Source organism: Trichomycterus rosablanca, chromosome 12 (genome assembly GCF_030014385.1).
Source record: "Trichomycterus rosablanca isolate fTriRos1 chromosome 12, fTriRos1.hap1, whole genome shotgun sequence".
NCBI classification, from domain to species: Eukaryota; Metazoa; Chordata; class Actinopteri; order Siluriformes; family Trichomycteridae; genus Trichomycterus; species Trichomycterus rosablanca.
The window spans coordinates 5,846,401-5,864,346 of NC_085999.1; the positions used below are offsets into that span (position 1 = coordinate 5,846,401).

Below are 17,946 nucleotides of genomic sequence, written 5' to 3' on the forward strand. Positions count from 1 at the left end.
AAACAAAGACTGACATCTTGTATGTTTGGCCAACAGATATAATTCAACCCGGCAAGGACAAACTCCAGAAAGAAAAAGAGAATAAAGGACTGTTTGGCATGTTTAAACGAGGGAGTAAGAAGAAACTGGAACGGGTGGGTGTTGCCTTAATTCATTACATTGCACATCAGATTTAAACACATTTAAGACAAATTTGAAAACATAATTTGAGTAATTTTCCATTTAAAATTAAGCACAACAACAGTATCTGATCTATGACCTTTTTGTCATTTACTCTACTGTTTTGACACTAGTTGCGTGTTGTTGGTTAAATCCCAAATAGTTTCCTGTTCGTTACCCCTGATCAATATATTTGATAAAGCATAATAGTTTCTATACCATGTAGTTCACTGTGCAGCCAATTATGTAGGCGTCGCCCTGCAGGTTATATTTTGTAACTAAAACATGAACCTCTGCCAGGTTGCCACTGTTGGACCCTTGAGCAACACCCTTAACCCTGAATTGCTTAGACAATATACTGTCACAGTACTGTAAGTTGCTTTGGATAAAAGCGTCCACTAGCAGCTCTCAGTTCTGTACTATCCCTGTTCTGTCCATTTACTCCATTGCGAACTGCAAATATTTGTGTGTCTTTTATCTTTTACTTTGTTGACCTTAAGTTGCTCTGAATAAAAGTATCTGCTAAATGCTGTAAAGGAAAGGTTGCACAGTGTACTATATCATGTCACAAGTGTAAATAAAGTACTTGTAGTGCAATTATTAGGTTTGGGACCCAGATAAAATATTGGGTGTTGTGCTTTATTTTAAGCACACAGACAGGCCGTTATTTTGGGATGCAAGAGGAATTTGCATAGATCTATTGTTTTTTCTCCTTAAGTATCAAATTTAAAAAAGAAACATATTGAAGTACACTATATGGCTGTAAGTATTCGGACACCTGACCATGAGCTTGTTAGACATCTCGTTTCAAAAGCAAATGGTATTAAATCAGAGTGACAGCTATGTGACCTTTTCAGCTATAACAACAGTCACTCTTCTAGTATGTCTGTGGGGATTTGTGCCTATTCAGTCAAGGAGCATTTGTATGGCTGGGCACTTTTGTTGGTCAAGAAAGCCTGAATTGATGTTCCAGTTCATTCCAAAGTTGTTCAGTGGAGCTGAGGTTAGGGCTCTTGTCAGGACACTGTAATTTCTTTAAACCGAGCTTTTCATGTTATTATGACCTTGTTTCGTGCACAGGGGCACAGTCATGCTGGAACAGGAAAGGGCCTTTCCTAAACTGTTGCTGCAAAGTTGGAAGCATATAATTTAAGTTGTGTAATTGATTTATTACTTCTTTTAGCAATTGTTGTGGCTGAAGTACATGAATACATGAATGAGAAGGGGTGTCCCAGTACCTATCCATATACTGTAGTTATTATCATGTTTATGAGGTAAGACCACCTTAAATTTCTGCTAAAATGAAGTCCATTGAAAGAGAAAGCAGCAGTTTAAACAGCATTTTGAAAGTCCTGTGCACAGCTAATTTGTTTGCTGCTGCAGGGAGTTCATGGCTGAGGGAGTAAATGTTTGCTTTGGGTGCTCTTTAAACTTTGCATGGGCAAGTCCAAAGCTATTTTATTGGTCAGTGGTCATGCTTGTCCTTGTACACAAATCTGAAATCTGGCCGACTCTGGACTGGCTAAATCTCAAAAGTGCACCTGCCATTCAAGTGTTGGAACTTGTGATTGGCTCATTCCTGTGTGAAGGTGAGGAAATATGTGCTGTTCTGTTCTTTCCTGAAGGCTTCCACAGTGAGCGCACCAGCGTCCCCGATCAACAGGAGAGCCAGGCCGATGAGCATGAGTGCTATAAACGTGCATTCCCCACCGTACGACTCAAACACTATGCCTGCAGACATGCCGAAGAAGAAACGGGCCCCTCTGCCCCCTAACATGAGGCCTCCTGACCTTAACCATCAGCACAGCAACTCTCAAACAGCCAGTCAATCTGATGGCAACCAGGTATGTCGTGCTTACTTTAGCCTTTCCTTAAGGTTTACATTTACCTAAACAAACGCTCAGCTGAATCGGTTATTGGTATTGCAGAAAGTAAAAAAATGTCATTTGAAACTGACAATGCTATTATGTGAAATTATGTTTTATTAGAATTTCTGCAGCTAACAGTTGGTGTAACTTTGCTTTTTAAAGGTCAGAAGAGGGCTGAGTCGAAGCTTGTCCTCTGAGTCATCTCTAAAAAGCATTAAAAGGAGGGCTCCTCCACCCCCAACCTCCGCTGACAACCTGTCACTGACCCAGGATGTAAAAATGCAGGACACATCATCTACAACAGGTCAGTCTGCAGCATTTGGCAGCTAGTAAACACTTAGAGATGTAAATATACAGACTCATCACCAATCCTTGTGCTTAATTTAGCTTAGATACTGTCTAGCTCATTGACTAATTAACACACCTTTTTTTATCTTTTCTGACTTTTACCCAACAATAAATATTACTGTCACCAACTTATCAGCATTTTAAATGCTATACAGATTTACACTTATCAGCCATAACATTAAAACCACCTCCTTGTTTCTACACTCACTGTTTTTTATCAGCTCTATTTACCATATAGAAGCACTTTGTAGTTCTACAATTACTGACTGTAGTCCATCTGTTTCTCTACATACCTTTTTAACCTGCTTTCACCCTGTTCTTCAATGGTCAGGACCACTACAGAGCAGGTATTATTTAGATGGTGGATCATTCTCAGCACTGCAGTGACACTGACATGGTGGTGGTGTGTTAGTGTGTGTTGTGCTGGTATGAGTGGATCAGACACAGCAGCGCTGCTGGAGTTTTTAAATACCGTGTCCACTCACTGTCCACTCTATTAGACACTCCTACCTAGTTGGTCCACCTTGTAGATGTAAAGTCAGAGACGATCGCTCATCTATTGCTGCTGTTTGAGTTGGTCATCTTCTAGACCTTCATCAGTGGTCACAGGACGCTGTAAATTCTGACCTCTAGTGGTGTAATTATGACATTACAAACATTTTACGTTTTGTACTCTTCGAAACGTTTAATGTAATGGATGTTTTAATCCAGCTGTTTTCAACCTTATTTTTTCAGCTAAACTGCAAAAGTAAAGCAGGTCTTGTAAGCCACACTAATGCGTGAACCTAGTTCTAAATACTAGGCCTAAAGTACAAAGATACTGAAGTACAAAGATGTTGTAAATGCAATTTTTGTTATTATTATTTATTTATTTTGGTGGTCAGCACAAAATTGTGTCACAGCTTTGTGCATGGTGACCGGTAATATAATAATAAATCACATACTTGTCTGATACATTTTTGGAGGAGAATGCATACATGTGTTAAATAATTTGCATGCTTCTGTCACTGTTTTCATATCTAATCTATTGACTTTTGTTACACCATGAACATGTGGTGTAGCATCCCCCTTTAAATGATGGCTTGAGTCTCGACTGATGGTATAAATTGCATTTATTGCTTCTCCTTGAATGCTAACGTTTAACCTTCTGAGCAATCATACAAAATAAACCACAGTAAGAGCTGAAAGAAATAAAACATACAAACAATGGTCACGACACGAAACAACCATTCCGTATAAACATGTCCATAAGCACATAAACTAACATAACAAATCTTTACATAGTTTTACAAACATACAAAACTTTACATTTTTACATTACATAACATACATAGGGCCAGTGATATCTCAGTGGTTAAGGTACTGGACTAGTAAACAGAAGGTTGCTGGTTCAAGCCCAAGTTGCCACTGTTGGGTCCCTAAACAAGGCCCTTAACCCTTAATTGCTCATCATGTTCAGCTTACTTTGTAAGTCGCTTTGGCTAAAAGTGTCTGCTAAATGCTGAAAATGTAAATGTAAATAACGGTACGTTGAGAAATCTTAGCTTTAACACTCACGCTAACGTGAGTTAAAGTTTTGGTCAATTTAAACTAAAATACTTTGAATTTGTTTAATTAATCGCATATGTATAAAGCTATGGGAGTATTCTAGATCTGAATATTGTATCTGTATTGTTTGACCAATTAATGTGCAAGCAAAACTAGTAAACCACCAGGGTAAAGTCATACCTATAGACAGAACTACTCAAGATATGGCATTTTTAACAGCATACATTTGTGGATTCTGGATTTTCTTTTCTCACAAAAAGGCAGTCCTGTTATTTCAGTTAGGTCATTTAATTGGCTATGTCAGACTTTGGTGAGGTCAGTGGAAAGAGCTATATTGAATTGTAGTTTAGTAGTGTAGATCTGTTACTAATACCTGCAGGTCCGTTTCATTCCATTTTCCACCAGAGAAAAAAAAAATCAAGTCACTTCAAATTAAATTCATATTTTAAGCTGTTCAAAGCTATTTTAATTTTTAAAGAAAACATTGATGATGATGCAGGTCACTATGGGATGAAGAAAAGAAAAATATTCATATTTTATGTGTTAGCAAAAGACACTCACTGGGGGGGTGGTGGTGCTGGAGCCTATCCCAGGTTTCAATGGGCGCAAGGCACACAGTAACGCCAGTGGACCAGTGTGTGTGTATGTGTGTCATCACAGGGCAGACACACATACACACACACACACACACACACACACACACACATTCACCTATAGGGCAATTTAGTGTCTCCAATTAACCTGACTGCATGTTTTTGGACTGTGGGAGGAAACCGGAGCTCCCAGAGGAAACCCAGGACTTTATTGCTGTGAGGCGACAGTGCTACCCATCGAGCCACCGTGCCATCCAAAAGACACAACAGTGGATTGGAAAATGCGTCAAATCTAAAACCAGTACTGATGTTGAGCCGGAGATTTAGGCCAAGTTTAGTCCCATCTGCACTGTTCCTTTTTCTCTTGCGTTTTGCAGGCTGTCCAGTAGAGGGCAGAATAATAACAGATCTGCAGTTTATCTCCTGTCTGTGTTATTTTTTATATTGTTCAAGATAACCTGTGATCACAACTTTTCTGGTGATAAAATGCATCAGCTGACTTTGTTCTGTACATCAATCACATCATGGATCTGTGCATTAATTTTTACTTTGATCAGGGACTGACACTAGAGAAGAGAACTGTGTGTTTATCAGTGCTAGAACATTTCTAAATCAACGCTCGTCACTTAATAAGATTTGCCAGTTTTGCTGGTGTTTAAGTAACACTTGTTATCGTGAGAATGCAGGAAAAAGAAGTCATGATCTCATGAAAACAGAACAGATCACCAGACAAATTGTAATCACAAGAAAGCAAGTTTTGTTATCTTGACATCATGAAATAAAAAGAATAATAACTCATGGCCTTTCTATACTTCTGTAGCGTGTTGTTGCATGTACCTCTAAGTTGATTTTATTCTTGATTTGATTTCCTCAGTCACTAAAATTGTCTGTTGTTGTTTAAATATGAAATATTAAAAATTTTGTTAGAGAACATTACATGTGGGCGGCACGGTGGCTCAGTGGGTAGCACTGTCACCTGACAGCGAGAAGGTCCTGGGTTTGATCCCCAGGCGGGGCGGTCCGGGTCCTTTCTGTGTGGAGTTTGCATGTTCTCCCCGTGTCTGTGTGGGTTTCCTCTGGGAGCTCCGGTTTCCTCCCACAGTCCAAAAACATGCAGTCAAGTTAATTGGAGACACTGAATTGCAGTATAGGTAAATGTGTGTGTGTGTGTGTTACTGTGTGCCTTGCGCCCATTGAAAAGCTGGCATAGGCTCCAGCACCCCGCCCGTGCGACATAATTGGATAAGCGGTTAAGACAGTGAGTGAGTGAACATCACATGTGATAATGGCATCTAATGGCAAGTAAGTCGTTAAACTAAAAAAAAAAATCCTAGAACTGCTTTATTAATCCAATCTGAAGTCATTAAGTCATCAGGACAATATCATACTGGCATATCTTAATTTTATACATTGGTGTCCATATATGATTATTATTATGATTCAACAACCAATCGCTTCTCTCTGTCATGCATATACAGGACAGGGCCATCCTTAAACTGTTGGAATGATAACATTTTCTAGAATGTTATTATATGCTGTAGCATTTTTGATAATGTAAAGCAGCTCAATTTTAGCATATTTGATGTTTCCAACTGGCACTCTGCTAGACTACTGTAACGTTATCTATTCATCTACACTGTATGAATAAAAGTATTTGGACACATGACCATGAACTTGCTGGACATCCCATTTTAAAAACAAATAGTATTAAGATAGTGTGAGCTCTATTTGATCTTTTTAACCTATAACAACATCCACTCTGCTAAAAAGGCTTCTCACAAGACTTTGAAAGCATGTCTGTGGGAATTTGTACCCTTTTAGTCAAAGGAGCATTTGTATAGCTGGGCACTTATGTTGGTCAAGAAAGCCTCAATCAATGTTCAAGTTTACTCCAAAGCTGTTCAGTGAGGATGATGTCAGGGCTCTGTGCAGGCCACTGGAGTTTCTTTAAACCGAGCATGGGGACGGTCATGCTCACTCACTCACTGCCTTAACCGCTTATCTAATCTGTGCTGAAGCCTATCCCAGCTTTTCAATGAGCGCAAGGCACACAGTAACACCCTGGACAGGGCGCCAGTCCATTGCAGGGCGCCAGTCCATTGCAGGGCAGACACACACATACACACACCCATTCACCTCTAGGGCAATTCAGTGTCTCCAGTTAACCTGACTGCATGTTTTTGGACTGTGGGAGGAAACCGGAGCTCCCGGAGGAAACCCACGCAGACACGGGGAGAACATGCAAACTCCACACAGAAAGGACCCTGACCGCCCCGCCTGGGGATCGAACCCAGGACCTTCTTGCTGTGAGGTGACAGTGCTACCCACCGAGCCACCGACGGTCATGCTGAAATAGAAAATATGTACATATCAAATATTAGAATAGGTTTGTCTATATTATGTATCCATCCGTCCATCCAGCCATCCATGAGTCTTTTAGATGATAACGTGATTTATCCGGAAAAGTTTAAAGTTGGAGTGCTTTAGCATTATGCACCACAAGAGCTTCACAGGGGTTATTACTATGATTTTGGGCATTTCTCTATTGTTCTGTCTGTTTTCTCCCAGTAAAAATGATAAAAACACATAAATGCCACATGTTTTGTTTTAATTCAGAGGACATTATTGTCAGCTTGAAAGTTTTTGTGTTTTCTTGAATATCCATCAGTGGAGTGGCAGATGTTCTCATAAAACATGCACCATTCTGCTTTTCCAAGTTTTCCAATACAAGTGAACCAAAGGCTAAAAGAGAGGTTAGCATTTACAGAGTACACAAACAAATACAGCTACTAAAGTCATTCTTCAAATGTGCAGTTTGCCTTCTAGTAAATTGCTGTTGCAAATTTCTTTTAGATTTTCCCAGACATCACTCCTCTACATCTGTGCTCTGAATTTTTAATAACTTTTTGTTAGTGGCTCAGGGTTTGACACGTCTTATAGTGTTTCAGCAATATGTTTTGAAGTCTCGGTAATAAAGTGCAAGCGAACTTTGAGTGCCTGTTTCTCCAGAACTGCCTCGTTCCCCCGCTGATAGCAATAATCGACTTTGCAGAGGAGACGGAGGCGTGGATAAAGGCATTGAAAAATGGAGCGTGTGTGTGAGGGGTGATAAAAGAAGGATTAAGAAAGAAAAGGATTAAGATACATATATGAGGTACATGATAGGAAATGACAAGAGCATGAAAGAGCAGAAGGAAAATGAAAGCGTGGAGAGAGAGAGAGAGAGAGAGAGAGAGAGAGAGAGAGAGAGAGAGAGGCCAGAGAAAGTAAATCCCGGTTTCTGATTGCCTCTATCTGTATCCATGACACTCCACAACTCCACAGAGATAAAGATTACAGGACGCTACGCACAGAGAAGCTCTTTCTTTGAATTCTCGTCCTGCTCTCCAGTTCCCAGCGACACGCCTTGAAGTGCTGAATGCAGCACAGGCTGTGGAGAGGAGTGAGACGTCTTAATTAAGAGTGATCCACTCATTCTAAGGAGTCGTTTCATACGGCGCTCAGGCCTGCCGGGTTCTCTCTCATATTAGCACTAGGCCCATTAGTCTGTTATGTAACCGGCTCGCGGACACTGCTGGAGAGGAGAATACTGATCTTTTTATCAACTCATGCTCAGACTGACTACTAAGCGTTGAGGAAAAACGTATTTATTATCTGTGTGATGTGTAAAACTAGATGATTCAGTTGTTGCAGACATAATAGCTTCATTTTGAAGGGACTTACTGTGTGCATTTTTTTTTTCTGGGGCACTGAAATAGTGGTCTGTCCAAAAACCTAATGAGCTGCCTTGCTGCATAAGTAGAGAGGATTCTAATAAGACATCAAACTGATAGGGCAGATTATTTAGACAGCAATTACACCGATCAGGCATAATGTTATGACCACCTTCCTAATATTGTGTCATTCCCCCTTTTGCTGCCCAAACAGCCCTGCAACTGTGATGCTCTGTGTATTCTGACACCTTTCTATCAGAACCAGCATTAACTTCTTTAGCAATTTAAGCTACAGTAGCTCGTCTGTTGGATTGGACCACACGGGCCAGCTTTTGCTTCCCACGTGCATCAATGAGCCTTGGCCGCCCATGACCCTGTCGTCGGTTTACCACTGTTACACAGCAGCGCTTCTGGAGTTTTTAAATACCATGTCCACTTACTGTCCACTCTATTAGACACTCCTACCTAGCTGGTCCACCTTGTAGATGTAAAGTCAGAGATGATCGCTCATCTATTGCTGCTGTTTGAGTTGGTCATCTTCAAGACTTTCATCAGTGGTCACAGGACGCTGCCCATGGGGCGCTGTTGGCTGGATATTTTAAATTGGTGAACTGTTCTCAGTCCAGCAATGACAGTGAGGTGTTTAGGAACTCCATCAGCGCTGCTGTGTCTGATCCACTCATACCAGCACAACACACACTAACACAACAACACTATTTCAGTGTCACTGCAGTGCTGAGAATGATCCACCACCCAAATAATACCTGCTCTGTGGTGGTCCTGTGGTGGTCCTGACCATTGACGAACAGGGTGAAAGCAGGCTAAAAATGTATGCAGAGAAATAGATGGACTAAAGTCAGTAATTGTAGAGCTACAAAGTGCTTCCATATGGTAAGTGAAGCCGATAAAATGGACAGTGAGTGTAGAAACAAGGAGGTGGTTTTAATGTTATGGCTGATCGATGTATGTCATATATTACATTTCCGTGTGGGTATGCAATAAAACAGCCATGGGTAGAAGCTGAGAGCTGATTTGTCCTGCTTGCTGGGCTTGAGGAAGAAGGTTTCTGTTCTTTTCCATTGGAGTTCCACTTTTAGGTTCAGTATGCCTTAAAATAAAATATTCTGCTGCCCCAACTAGTTAAACAATGCAGTTAACGCAGATTCAGCAGTTAACTAGCCAGTTAATCAGTCAGTAAAATAGATAATCACTTCTTATATTATGCGTCTTATATTCTGAGATTTGGAATCGACTAGTTAAGAGCAGGCTAACACCTCCAATCCATTTTCTGTCTCTAAATCCAGAGAGAAGTTGAGACTGAATGGAAAGTGAATCCTTTGCTGTGTGACAGTGCAACGTGACTCTTTAGGCAAAGTATAACATTTACATAAGGACAAAAATAGAACATTTTGCTATTACAGGTCATGCGTAAATGCGAGAAATAGGCAAATTACCTTTAGTGTAGAGGCCAAATAGGAAACAGAATAGATGGTGCTATAATATGGACACACAGCAAACAGGCTTAAGAGAGGTGATGAGAGCACATGTAGGTTTTTGGAGGGTGATGTTAGCATTAATGGATAAACTACTCTATATGTTAGCATTAATGGATAAACTACATTATATGGACAAAAGTACTGGCGCACAGATTCTAATGAAAGGTAATTAGGGCGGGACGGTGGTGTAGTGGGTAGCACTGTTGCTGTTCTGTGTGTGGAGTTTGCATGTTCTCCCTGTGTCCACGTGGGTTTCCTCTGTAGTCAGGTCGATTGGAGCTGCTATGATTGCCCTAAGTATGAATGTTTACATTACATTTATTACATTCTCAGCATTTAGCAGATGCTTTTATCCAAAGTGACTTACAATTATGTCAATTTGAGCAAGGGCCTTGCTCAGGGGCCCAACAGTGGCAACTTTGGCGGTGGTGGGGCGTGAACCGGCAATTTTCTGATTACTAGTCCTGTACCTTAACCACTGAGCTATCACACTGTGTGTGTTAATCTGTCTGTAAGTAAGTGTGTGTTAGTGCTCTGTGATGGACCAGTCCTGGTTGATTGCCTAACTTTCATCCAATGAATCACACCCACTGCGACCCTGATCAAGACAAAGCAGTGGTAAAACAGACAATGAATGAAGATGCATTCAACTTTGCAGCAGCAGTTTAGGGAAGGCCCTTTTCTGTTCTCAGCTCCATTTAGCAGCTTGGCTATGCTAAAATCTTTGTTTAACTGAAAACAATATGTAGTTCTGCTACAGTTTTGAATTATAAATCTGATGGTCATTTAATAATGATATTGATTCATTGTTGCAGATCTGCCAACGACTCTTGAGGAGATTCAGGAAAATCCGGAGGCTCAGCTGGTCACAGAGACCCCTGCTGTTCCTGTAAGCTCTAGTCCTGAGAGTCTGAGTCCAGTGCAGGAGCTCCTTGAAGACGACAGTAGCATCAACCTATCCGCCGATGTCTCCCTGGACTCCGGGAGAGCCGGAACCGCCTCTCCGTCTCAGGGCTCAGAGATGGACACCGTAGCTCCACCTGGGGAAAGTGCTTTAGAAGTGTCATGTGACCTGACCACAGATGGCAAGTACGACAGTCTGAAAGTAAAATAGAAGCTTGTTTTTATGCTGGTTGGGTTGATGGTTGAGTTTTTGAAGCTTTGCATGATTTTTATTCTGACAGACTAAGTGCAGCCTCTGAAGAGAACAGAGATCAGTTAGATGCCGATGCTCGATTACAGCCAGTGGACAGCGGTGGGTGGTTTTTATTATTGTAGTAAAATTTTACTTCAAGTTTCAAATAAAATAAGCTTTTTCGATGCAACGAGTTGCTGCTTCAACCTGGGGGTGGTATGAGACGATAAACACCTGTGTGTTGGAAATGGAAGCAGTGTTTTCATTGCTGATGTAGTGATCTCTAATTATTTATTCTTTCTGTGCGGCCTGGTAATAAATGACCCGCGGACCGGTACGGTGGTTGGGGACCACTGCACTATATGACCAAAAGGATTTGGACACCTGACCATGAACTTGTTGGACGTCCCATTTAAAAACAAATAGTTTTAAAATAGAGTGACCTCTATGTGATCTTTTCGATAACAACAGCTGGAGAAAAGGCTTCTCACAAGAATTTGTGACCATTCAGTCAAAAGAACATTTGTACTTCTGTGCACTGATGTTGGTCAAGAAAGCCTCAAATGATGTGCCAGTTCATTCTGTTCAGTGGGGCTGAGGTCAGGGGTCTGTGTAGGCCACTTAATAGCAATAATGCTTAGATAGGTGGCGTATGTCAAAGTACTGTATATGTCTACCTGGATGCCAGGACTGAAGGTTTCTCATTATTCAGAGCATCTCACTGTGCAAATAAAACATAGATTTAATTTGGGTTGCTGCTCTAATTTGTTTGTATTATTTTTTCTTAGCTGGTTCTGTAAAGACGACTACAGCTACAAAGGACGAGAGCACGGACACAATGGATATCTCAGAGGACATTTTAACCCCGACTCAGCGAGCAGAGCCCCAGGTTCCTCCTAAACCCGCCCGTGCAGTTGCCTCGGTTCAGACGATTCAAGACGTCGACCTCGCTGAAGCCAGCGGAGGTCAAACAAACGTTACGGTTCAAACAGAGGCATGGAAGTCCACTGAACCTTTATTCAGCCCACCATCAGAGCCAAACTCTTCGATGGTCTTAACCTCAGGGGGTTCCAAGAGGAACACGGGCACGTATACAGACGAGCGTCACATGCAAATCTCAGAAAGACAAAAATCTATACAGACTCACGGTCCTCAGAGCCAAAAATTCACATACACACAAGCCTCTGAGATGCATCCGACCCCACAGGTTCCCCTAGCCGCTAAAGCTGGAAGCTTGCACACCCCTACTAAGCCCTCCAACGAGGTCACACGCAACTACATCCCCAAAGCTGGTATGACTACCTATACCATAGTTCCTCCCAAATCCCTCGACAAGCTTCGCTTCTTTGAGGTGGAGCTGACCCTTGAGTCCTCCAGCATGCCTGGAGTTCAGGAAGTGACCGCTGACACTTTGGATCACAGATCTTCATCTTCATACAAGTTTGAGAATAGATCTGGCAGTCCCAGCCAGCCGCCATACATTCCTTCACCAGAAAAACAAGTCCCACCTCCAGTAAGGTGTGAGAGCAGGTCAGGCAGCGCTAGTTCACTTTCCCAGTCTATTCCCTCATCCCCAGTATCTACTGAGGTCAAGGAGAAGAAAGTTCCACCTTCAATCAGGCCCAAACCGGCTTCTTTCCGCTTACCACAGCATAACAAAACACCTGGGAGTTACGTAAGCTCTGCAGCGGTGCGCAGCATGAGTTTAAGTGACAGTTCAGAAACAGGTAGTCCCCAAAAAGAGACTTTCCCCATGGCTACTGAGGACTGTTTTCCTCCCCCTCCACCACCTATCCAGTGGGAGGACGAAAGAGAAACAAGAAATGGCCAACATGTTCCATTGCCAATGTCCCCACTTAAGCAGGAAAATGGGAACAGATTCTTCAGTCTACCGAGGGCGGACGTGTCCAGTGGGTCAGCACATTCTGTATTGTCACGTCAGTCGAGTCTACCAGCCACTAGTCTGTCTCTGGAGAAGCTGCGCAGTTTTGCGGCACCGAAACCGTACTCCCCCAACCCACCTCGTAGTTTCGCTCAGACCGTCTTCTCTACTGCCAAGAGGACCCAGTCTCTTAACTACAGTCCTGTAGGGCAGTCCGGCCACAAGGTCCCGCTGGCCCTCACCAGACATAGTCCCCTAAGAGAGTCTGATGAACTGCCGGATTCACCCACTGACACAGTGAGTATCATTTCTGTTTGGGTGTTGGGTTTTAATACAGAATCTGGTGCAGAAGGTAGTTTTGGTGCTTTACAGCTTAAGGGCTCCAGGTTCAATTTTAGGTATGTCAGTTAGTAGACTAGCTACTGCTCTTGCAATCGTGCATCCTTTCAAACATTCTTTTGACTATTTTGGCCTAATAACCCAATCTTAGTTTTTTTGTCAACAAAAATGTCCTTTTAAAGGCTTTCTCTGGCCATGTGATTAGGAACAAATTGTAAAGCATTAAGGTGACATTAAGGTTTTGAAGTAAAAAATTGCATGCCAGTCTTTAAACGCATGGCTATGTAAAGCTCACTCAGCTGTGGGCAGTGATTGCATTATTATTTTATTTGTTAAGGCAGTGCTTAAGTACGCAAACCCCATTAAAACCCCAATCAGTTGTCGCTCAGGTGGCGCAGCGGTAAAAACACATACTAGAACACCAAAGCTGGGATCTTGAATACATCGCATTGAGTCTCAGCTCTGCCTGCCGGCTGGGCTGAGCAGCCACATGAACAACGATTGGCCTGTTGTTCAGATAGGGCTGGGATATCTCTGTACACAGTGCTGATCTGCATGTGACAAAATGTTGCCGTATCAGAGCCGGGGTCGGCATTAGTGGAGAGGAAGCATGACACAATCAGCCATTGGACGAGCTAAAAGTCAGGAGAAAAAGGGGAAAAATGCATAAACAATATATATATATATATGTATATGTATATGTATAAAACCAATCAGTTTTTTGTGAAGCATTATTTCTAGTTATTGTAATAACTGTAAACAATAGCGCATAAACACTGCTACAAAATGTTAGCCAATATACTAACAAGCTATACAATTATTAATTGCAAATTAATATAAAATGAGTATTCTGGAAATATCTAAACCTTTTTTCAATTAATCAAAATTAAATATATGCATGACCATGACTTTCACAATTGCTGTGAAACAGACATTGCCATGCACATTTTTGGGAGGGTGGTACCCTCGTTTTGGCTCTTGGCGTACATGCACCATTTAAATGTAAACTGATGACATACACATTTCCAATTTGCAGTCCATCTTAGTTTAGTTTGAGCCTAGAGATGTTGAACAGTGGTAGCCTAGTGGCTAGAGCTGTGGTTTATCAACTAGAAGGTTGTGGCCTTGATTCCCAGATCTGCCATGCAGCCCCTGTTGAGCCTTTGAGGCCCAATATTCCAAGGGATGTGTGGAAAAAATCATTTCATTGTACTGGACATGTGTACAGTATGTGTGTATATGACAAATAAAGGTGTTCCATTTACCATAGATTATGATTATTATTACTATACATCGATTAGACATAACATTATGACCACCTTCCATATATTGTGTTCGTGCCCCTTTTGCTGCCCCATACACAACAAACTGTGATGCACTGTGTATTCTGACACCTTTCTATCAAACCCAGCATTAACTTTTTCAGCAGTTTAGGGTTAGGGTTAGGCCAGCCTTCGCTCCCCATGTGCATCAATGAGCCTTGGCCACCCATGACCCTGTTGCCTGGTTACCACTGTTCCATCTTGGACCACTTTTGAGCGATACTGACCACTGCAGACCAGGAACACCCCACAAGAGCTGCAGTTTTGGAGATGCTCTGACCCAGTCATCTAGTCATCACAATTTGGCCCTTGTCGAATTTGCTCAAATCCTTACGCTTGTCCATTTTTCCTGCTTCTAACATAAACTTTGAGGATAAAATGTTCACTTGCTGCCTAATATATCCCACCTATTAATAGGTGCTGTGATGAAGAGATAATAAGTGTTATTCACTTCACCTGTCAGTGGTCATAATGTTATGCCTAGTCGGTGTATGAACTATATAATAAATTAGATGATGATGATTACTATTATTTTTTATAAGGCTTTTACTACTGATAAGGGTTTTTAATTCAGTTCTATCTGGGGGATTAAAGTAAGAATTTTCAGTATTGGTTCTGGCATTGGCTTTTTCAGATTATTTATGTTTCAATACACTTATGAACTGTAGAATTCCTTGCAATGTGTCAGAAAATGTTGTTTATAAACCATTTTAAACTATACGCTCACTTTTTTATCCATCCTTGTACATAAATAACCAATATTTCCAATAGTGTTCATTTTATTTTAAATCCAGCCAGCATCAACTGTTTTAAATATTAACATATAATAATATTCCTGCTGTTGATTTGCCCCTGTCCCAACTTTTTGGAATGTGCTACAGGCATCAAGTTTGGAATTCGAATATTTTTAGCAACACATTTAGCCCATTTTTTGTTTGGCTGATTAATGTGTTGGAATGACAGGTCTCCTTCATTTATCATGGGGGTTGTATTCCAGTGTTTTTACATCCTGCATGAAAGCACCGTTCTTGTCTTTCAACCTGCACAATGTGCCATTTTCCCCTCAGTGGCATCACAACACAATATCCGTGAAAAAAGTTTTTGTTTGATGATGGAATGAAGTGTGAAGACCTTTGTGTGTGGCCAGATGATCCTGTGTGTTGGTTTCACTGCTTTTGTACAGTATACCTATAGGGAACTGTGCATGTGAGGTGTGTCACAGTATTTATATCTTCATCATTATCACTCTAAGGGGACATATTGTGTGTGTGTGTGTGTGTGTGTGTGTGTGTGTGTGTGTGTGTTTGGATTATCCACGGTACATGAAATCTGGTATAAGTCTATAAGAGCTTACCCAATGTGATCTCGTAGGACATCCCATTCAAAAACAAATGCTATTAAAATAAAGTGACTTCTTTGTGAGAATGCCTCTCACAAGAGTATGTCTGTGGGAATTTGTGCCCATCAGTCAAATAGCTGTTCATTGGGGCTGAGGCCAGGGCTCTGTGCAGACCACTGGAGTTTCTTTAAACCACACAGTTGTTCAAGCTTGCTTTGTACTTTGGTGTCTTCCTAAACAAAGTTGCAAGCGTATACTGTAATTTTCTTTATATAATTAATTTACATCAGCTGCTGTGGCAGTAACACATGAATAATAATATAATAAGATAAAAATGTAGTTTATGTAGTGTATTTAATCAGAGTTTTCTAAGGATACAAAGTACCTGCATTCTCTTTACAGCACCAATTTGCATATTTTGCATTCAGTGTTTACATGTAACTCACAGTCTCGATTTGCTGTGTGTGTGTGTGTGTGTGTGTGTGTGTGTGTGTGTGTGTGTACACCGCTGTATGATATGCCCTTGAGGTGTTTTAGGGGACAGATTACAATAGTTATTTTATGTATCTTTTTAAATTCCTTTATCCTGATCAGGATCATGGTGCATCAAGCTAAAATACACCGCAGGGCAAAGACACTCACACTTTCAGTTACTCCGAGCCAGGAGTCATTTAAAGCAGTTAGTCCAGCTTCCAGCTGTTATAGAATGACAACGTCCAGACTCATGGTGCTCAGACTCAGCTGTCCCATTGTGCCATCCCATTACAATAAACATGTGCCTTTCCTGTGCAGGATGTGGAACCTGGACCCAATCAGAGGAAGAGCCGTAGTGACTCATTTCCAACTGATGATACTGATGAGGTTTGGAAGAGGAGAACAACTGACCTCTCCCTGCCCAGTGAATCTAATGCTCACTATGTCTAAGTAAGTAAATAAATAACAGCTATAAATAATTGTCAAGTATGTATCTAAATAAAAACACATAGATGATTTTACTATTTAATTATTGGAATGATTATATTGTATTGCAGTAAAATATATGTATAGTAAATGATTGTCAAATTTGGGCAGCACGGTGGCTTAGTGGGTAGCACTGTCGCCTCACAGCAAGATGGTCCTGGGTTTAATCTCCAGACGAGCTGTCTTGGTCCTCTCTGTGTGGAGTTTGCATGTTCTCACCATGTCTGCGTGGGTTTCCTCCGAATTGTCGAATTGCCCTATAGGTGAATGTATGTGTGTCTGCCCTGCGATGGACTGGCGCCTCATCCAGGGTGTTACTGTGTGCCTTGCGCCCATTGAAAAGCTGGGATAGGCTCCAGCAATTCACGCATTATGCATGCATTAATGTGGCTGAAACACATGCATTCAAAAATTAAAATAGGTGTCCCAATACTCCATCTAGCGTACATTATATGCACAAAGGTATGTTGAGTCCCACCAGTAACGACATTCATGTGTTTCAGACGCGCCCATTGTTAACACTAATTCATGACTTTGTGGCAGAAGTCTGGGAAAGACTCTTCTTTTCTAGCATGACTGTACACAAAGGGGTTCATAAAGACATGGTTTGGTGAGTTTGGTGTTGAGGAACTTAGGTAGCCACAGAGCACTGATCTGAACCCAACCGGACACCTTTGGCATCAACTGTAACATTGATTGTACAGTTTCTAGTACAGCATTAGTGCCTTATGACGATTCATGTTATTGAGTTATGAACAACTGAAGCTACATTATAGGCGCTCAGGGTTCAATAGTGCTTTAGTGCAGGGTTTTTCGAGCCAAAAAATGGGTTGCAGAGAAAAGTAATAATAATTAAATAAACTTGTGGAGGCTTTATGTTACATCTTGTAAACCACAGTGGGACCAGATTGTACAGAGCAGAGCAGAGAGAGTAAGATGCATTGTTTGTGTTGCCTGAGTCGTGTAAAAATTATGGACATAATGTGAGTCGCTTGAAAAACAGTTAGAAAAACACTGCTCTAGTGGTTACAAGGTGAACTATAGCAGCAGTTGTGTGTCATAACATACCGTTTACTAAGTTTTCAGTTGTAAGCATTTAACTGTGTAAGGGCTCTTTGAAGCAGGGATATAAGGCTATAATAGGGCTAGCAAGAGGAGTGTGATTTTTTTAAAGATGTTTTTCATCCTCATCGTACACTGGATTTATTCACACTGTTTTAGCAATTTCATTGTGTTTTTCACAT

General features: G+C 41.3%; 1 protein-coding gene across 1 annotated transcript in view; it reads left to right on the forward strand.

Moving 5' to 3' along the window:
• Nucleotides 1–17,946, forward strand: part of cobll1b (cordon-bleu WH2 repeat protein-like 1b) — a 65,924-nt gene that overhangs the window by 46,487 nt on the left and 1,491 nt on the right. Inside the window, exons 7-13 of the mRNA XM_063006188.1 lie at nt 37–134; nt 1,785–2,003; nt 2,190–2,331; nt 10,541–10,814; nt 10,910–10,980; nt 11,649–13,039; nt 16,535–16,666. Of these exons, the coding sequence (XP_062862258.1) occupies nt 37–134; nt 1,785–2,003; nt 2,190–2,331; nt 10,541–10,814; nt 10,910–10,980; nt 11,649–13,039; nt 16,535–16,666 (2,327 nt within the window). The remainder of the gene's footprint in view (nt 1–36; nt 135–1,784; nt 2,004–2,189; nt 2,332–10,540; nt 10,815–10,909; nt 10,981–11,648; nt 13,040–16,534; nt 16,667–17,946) is intronic.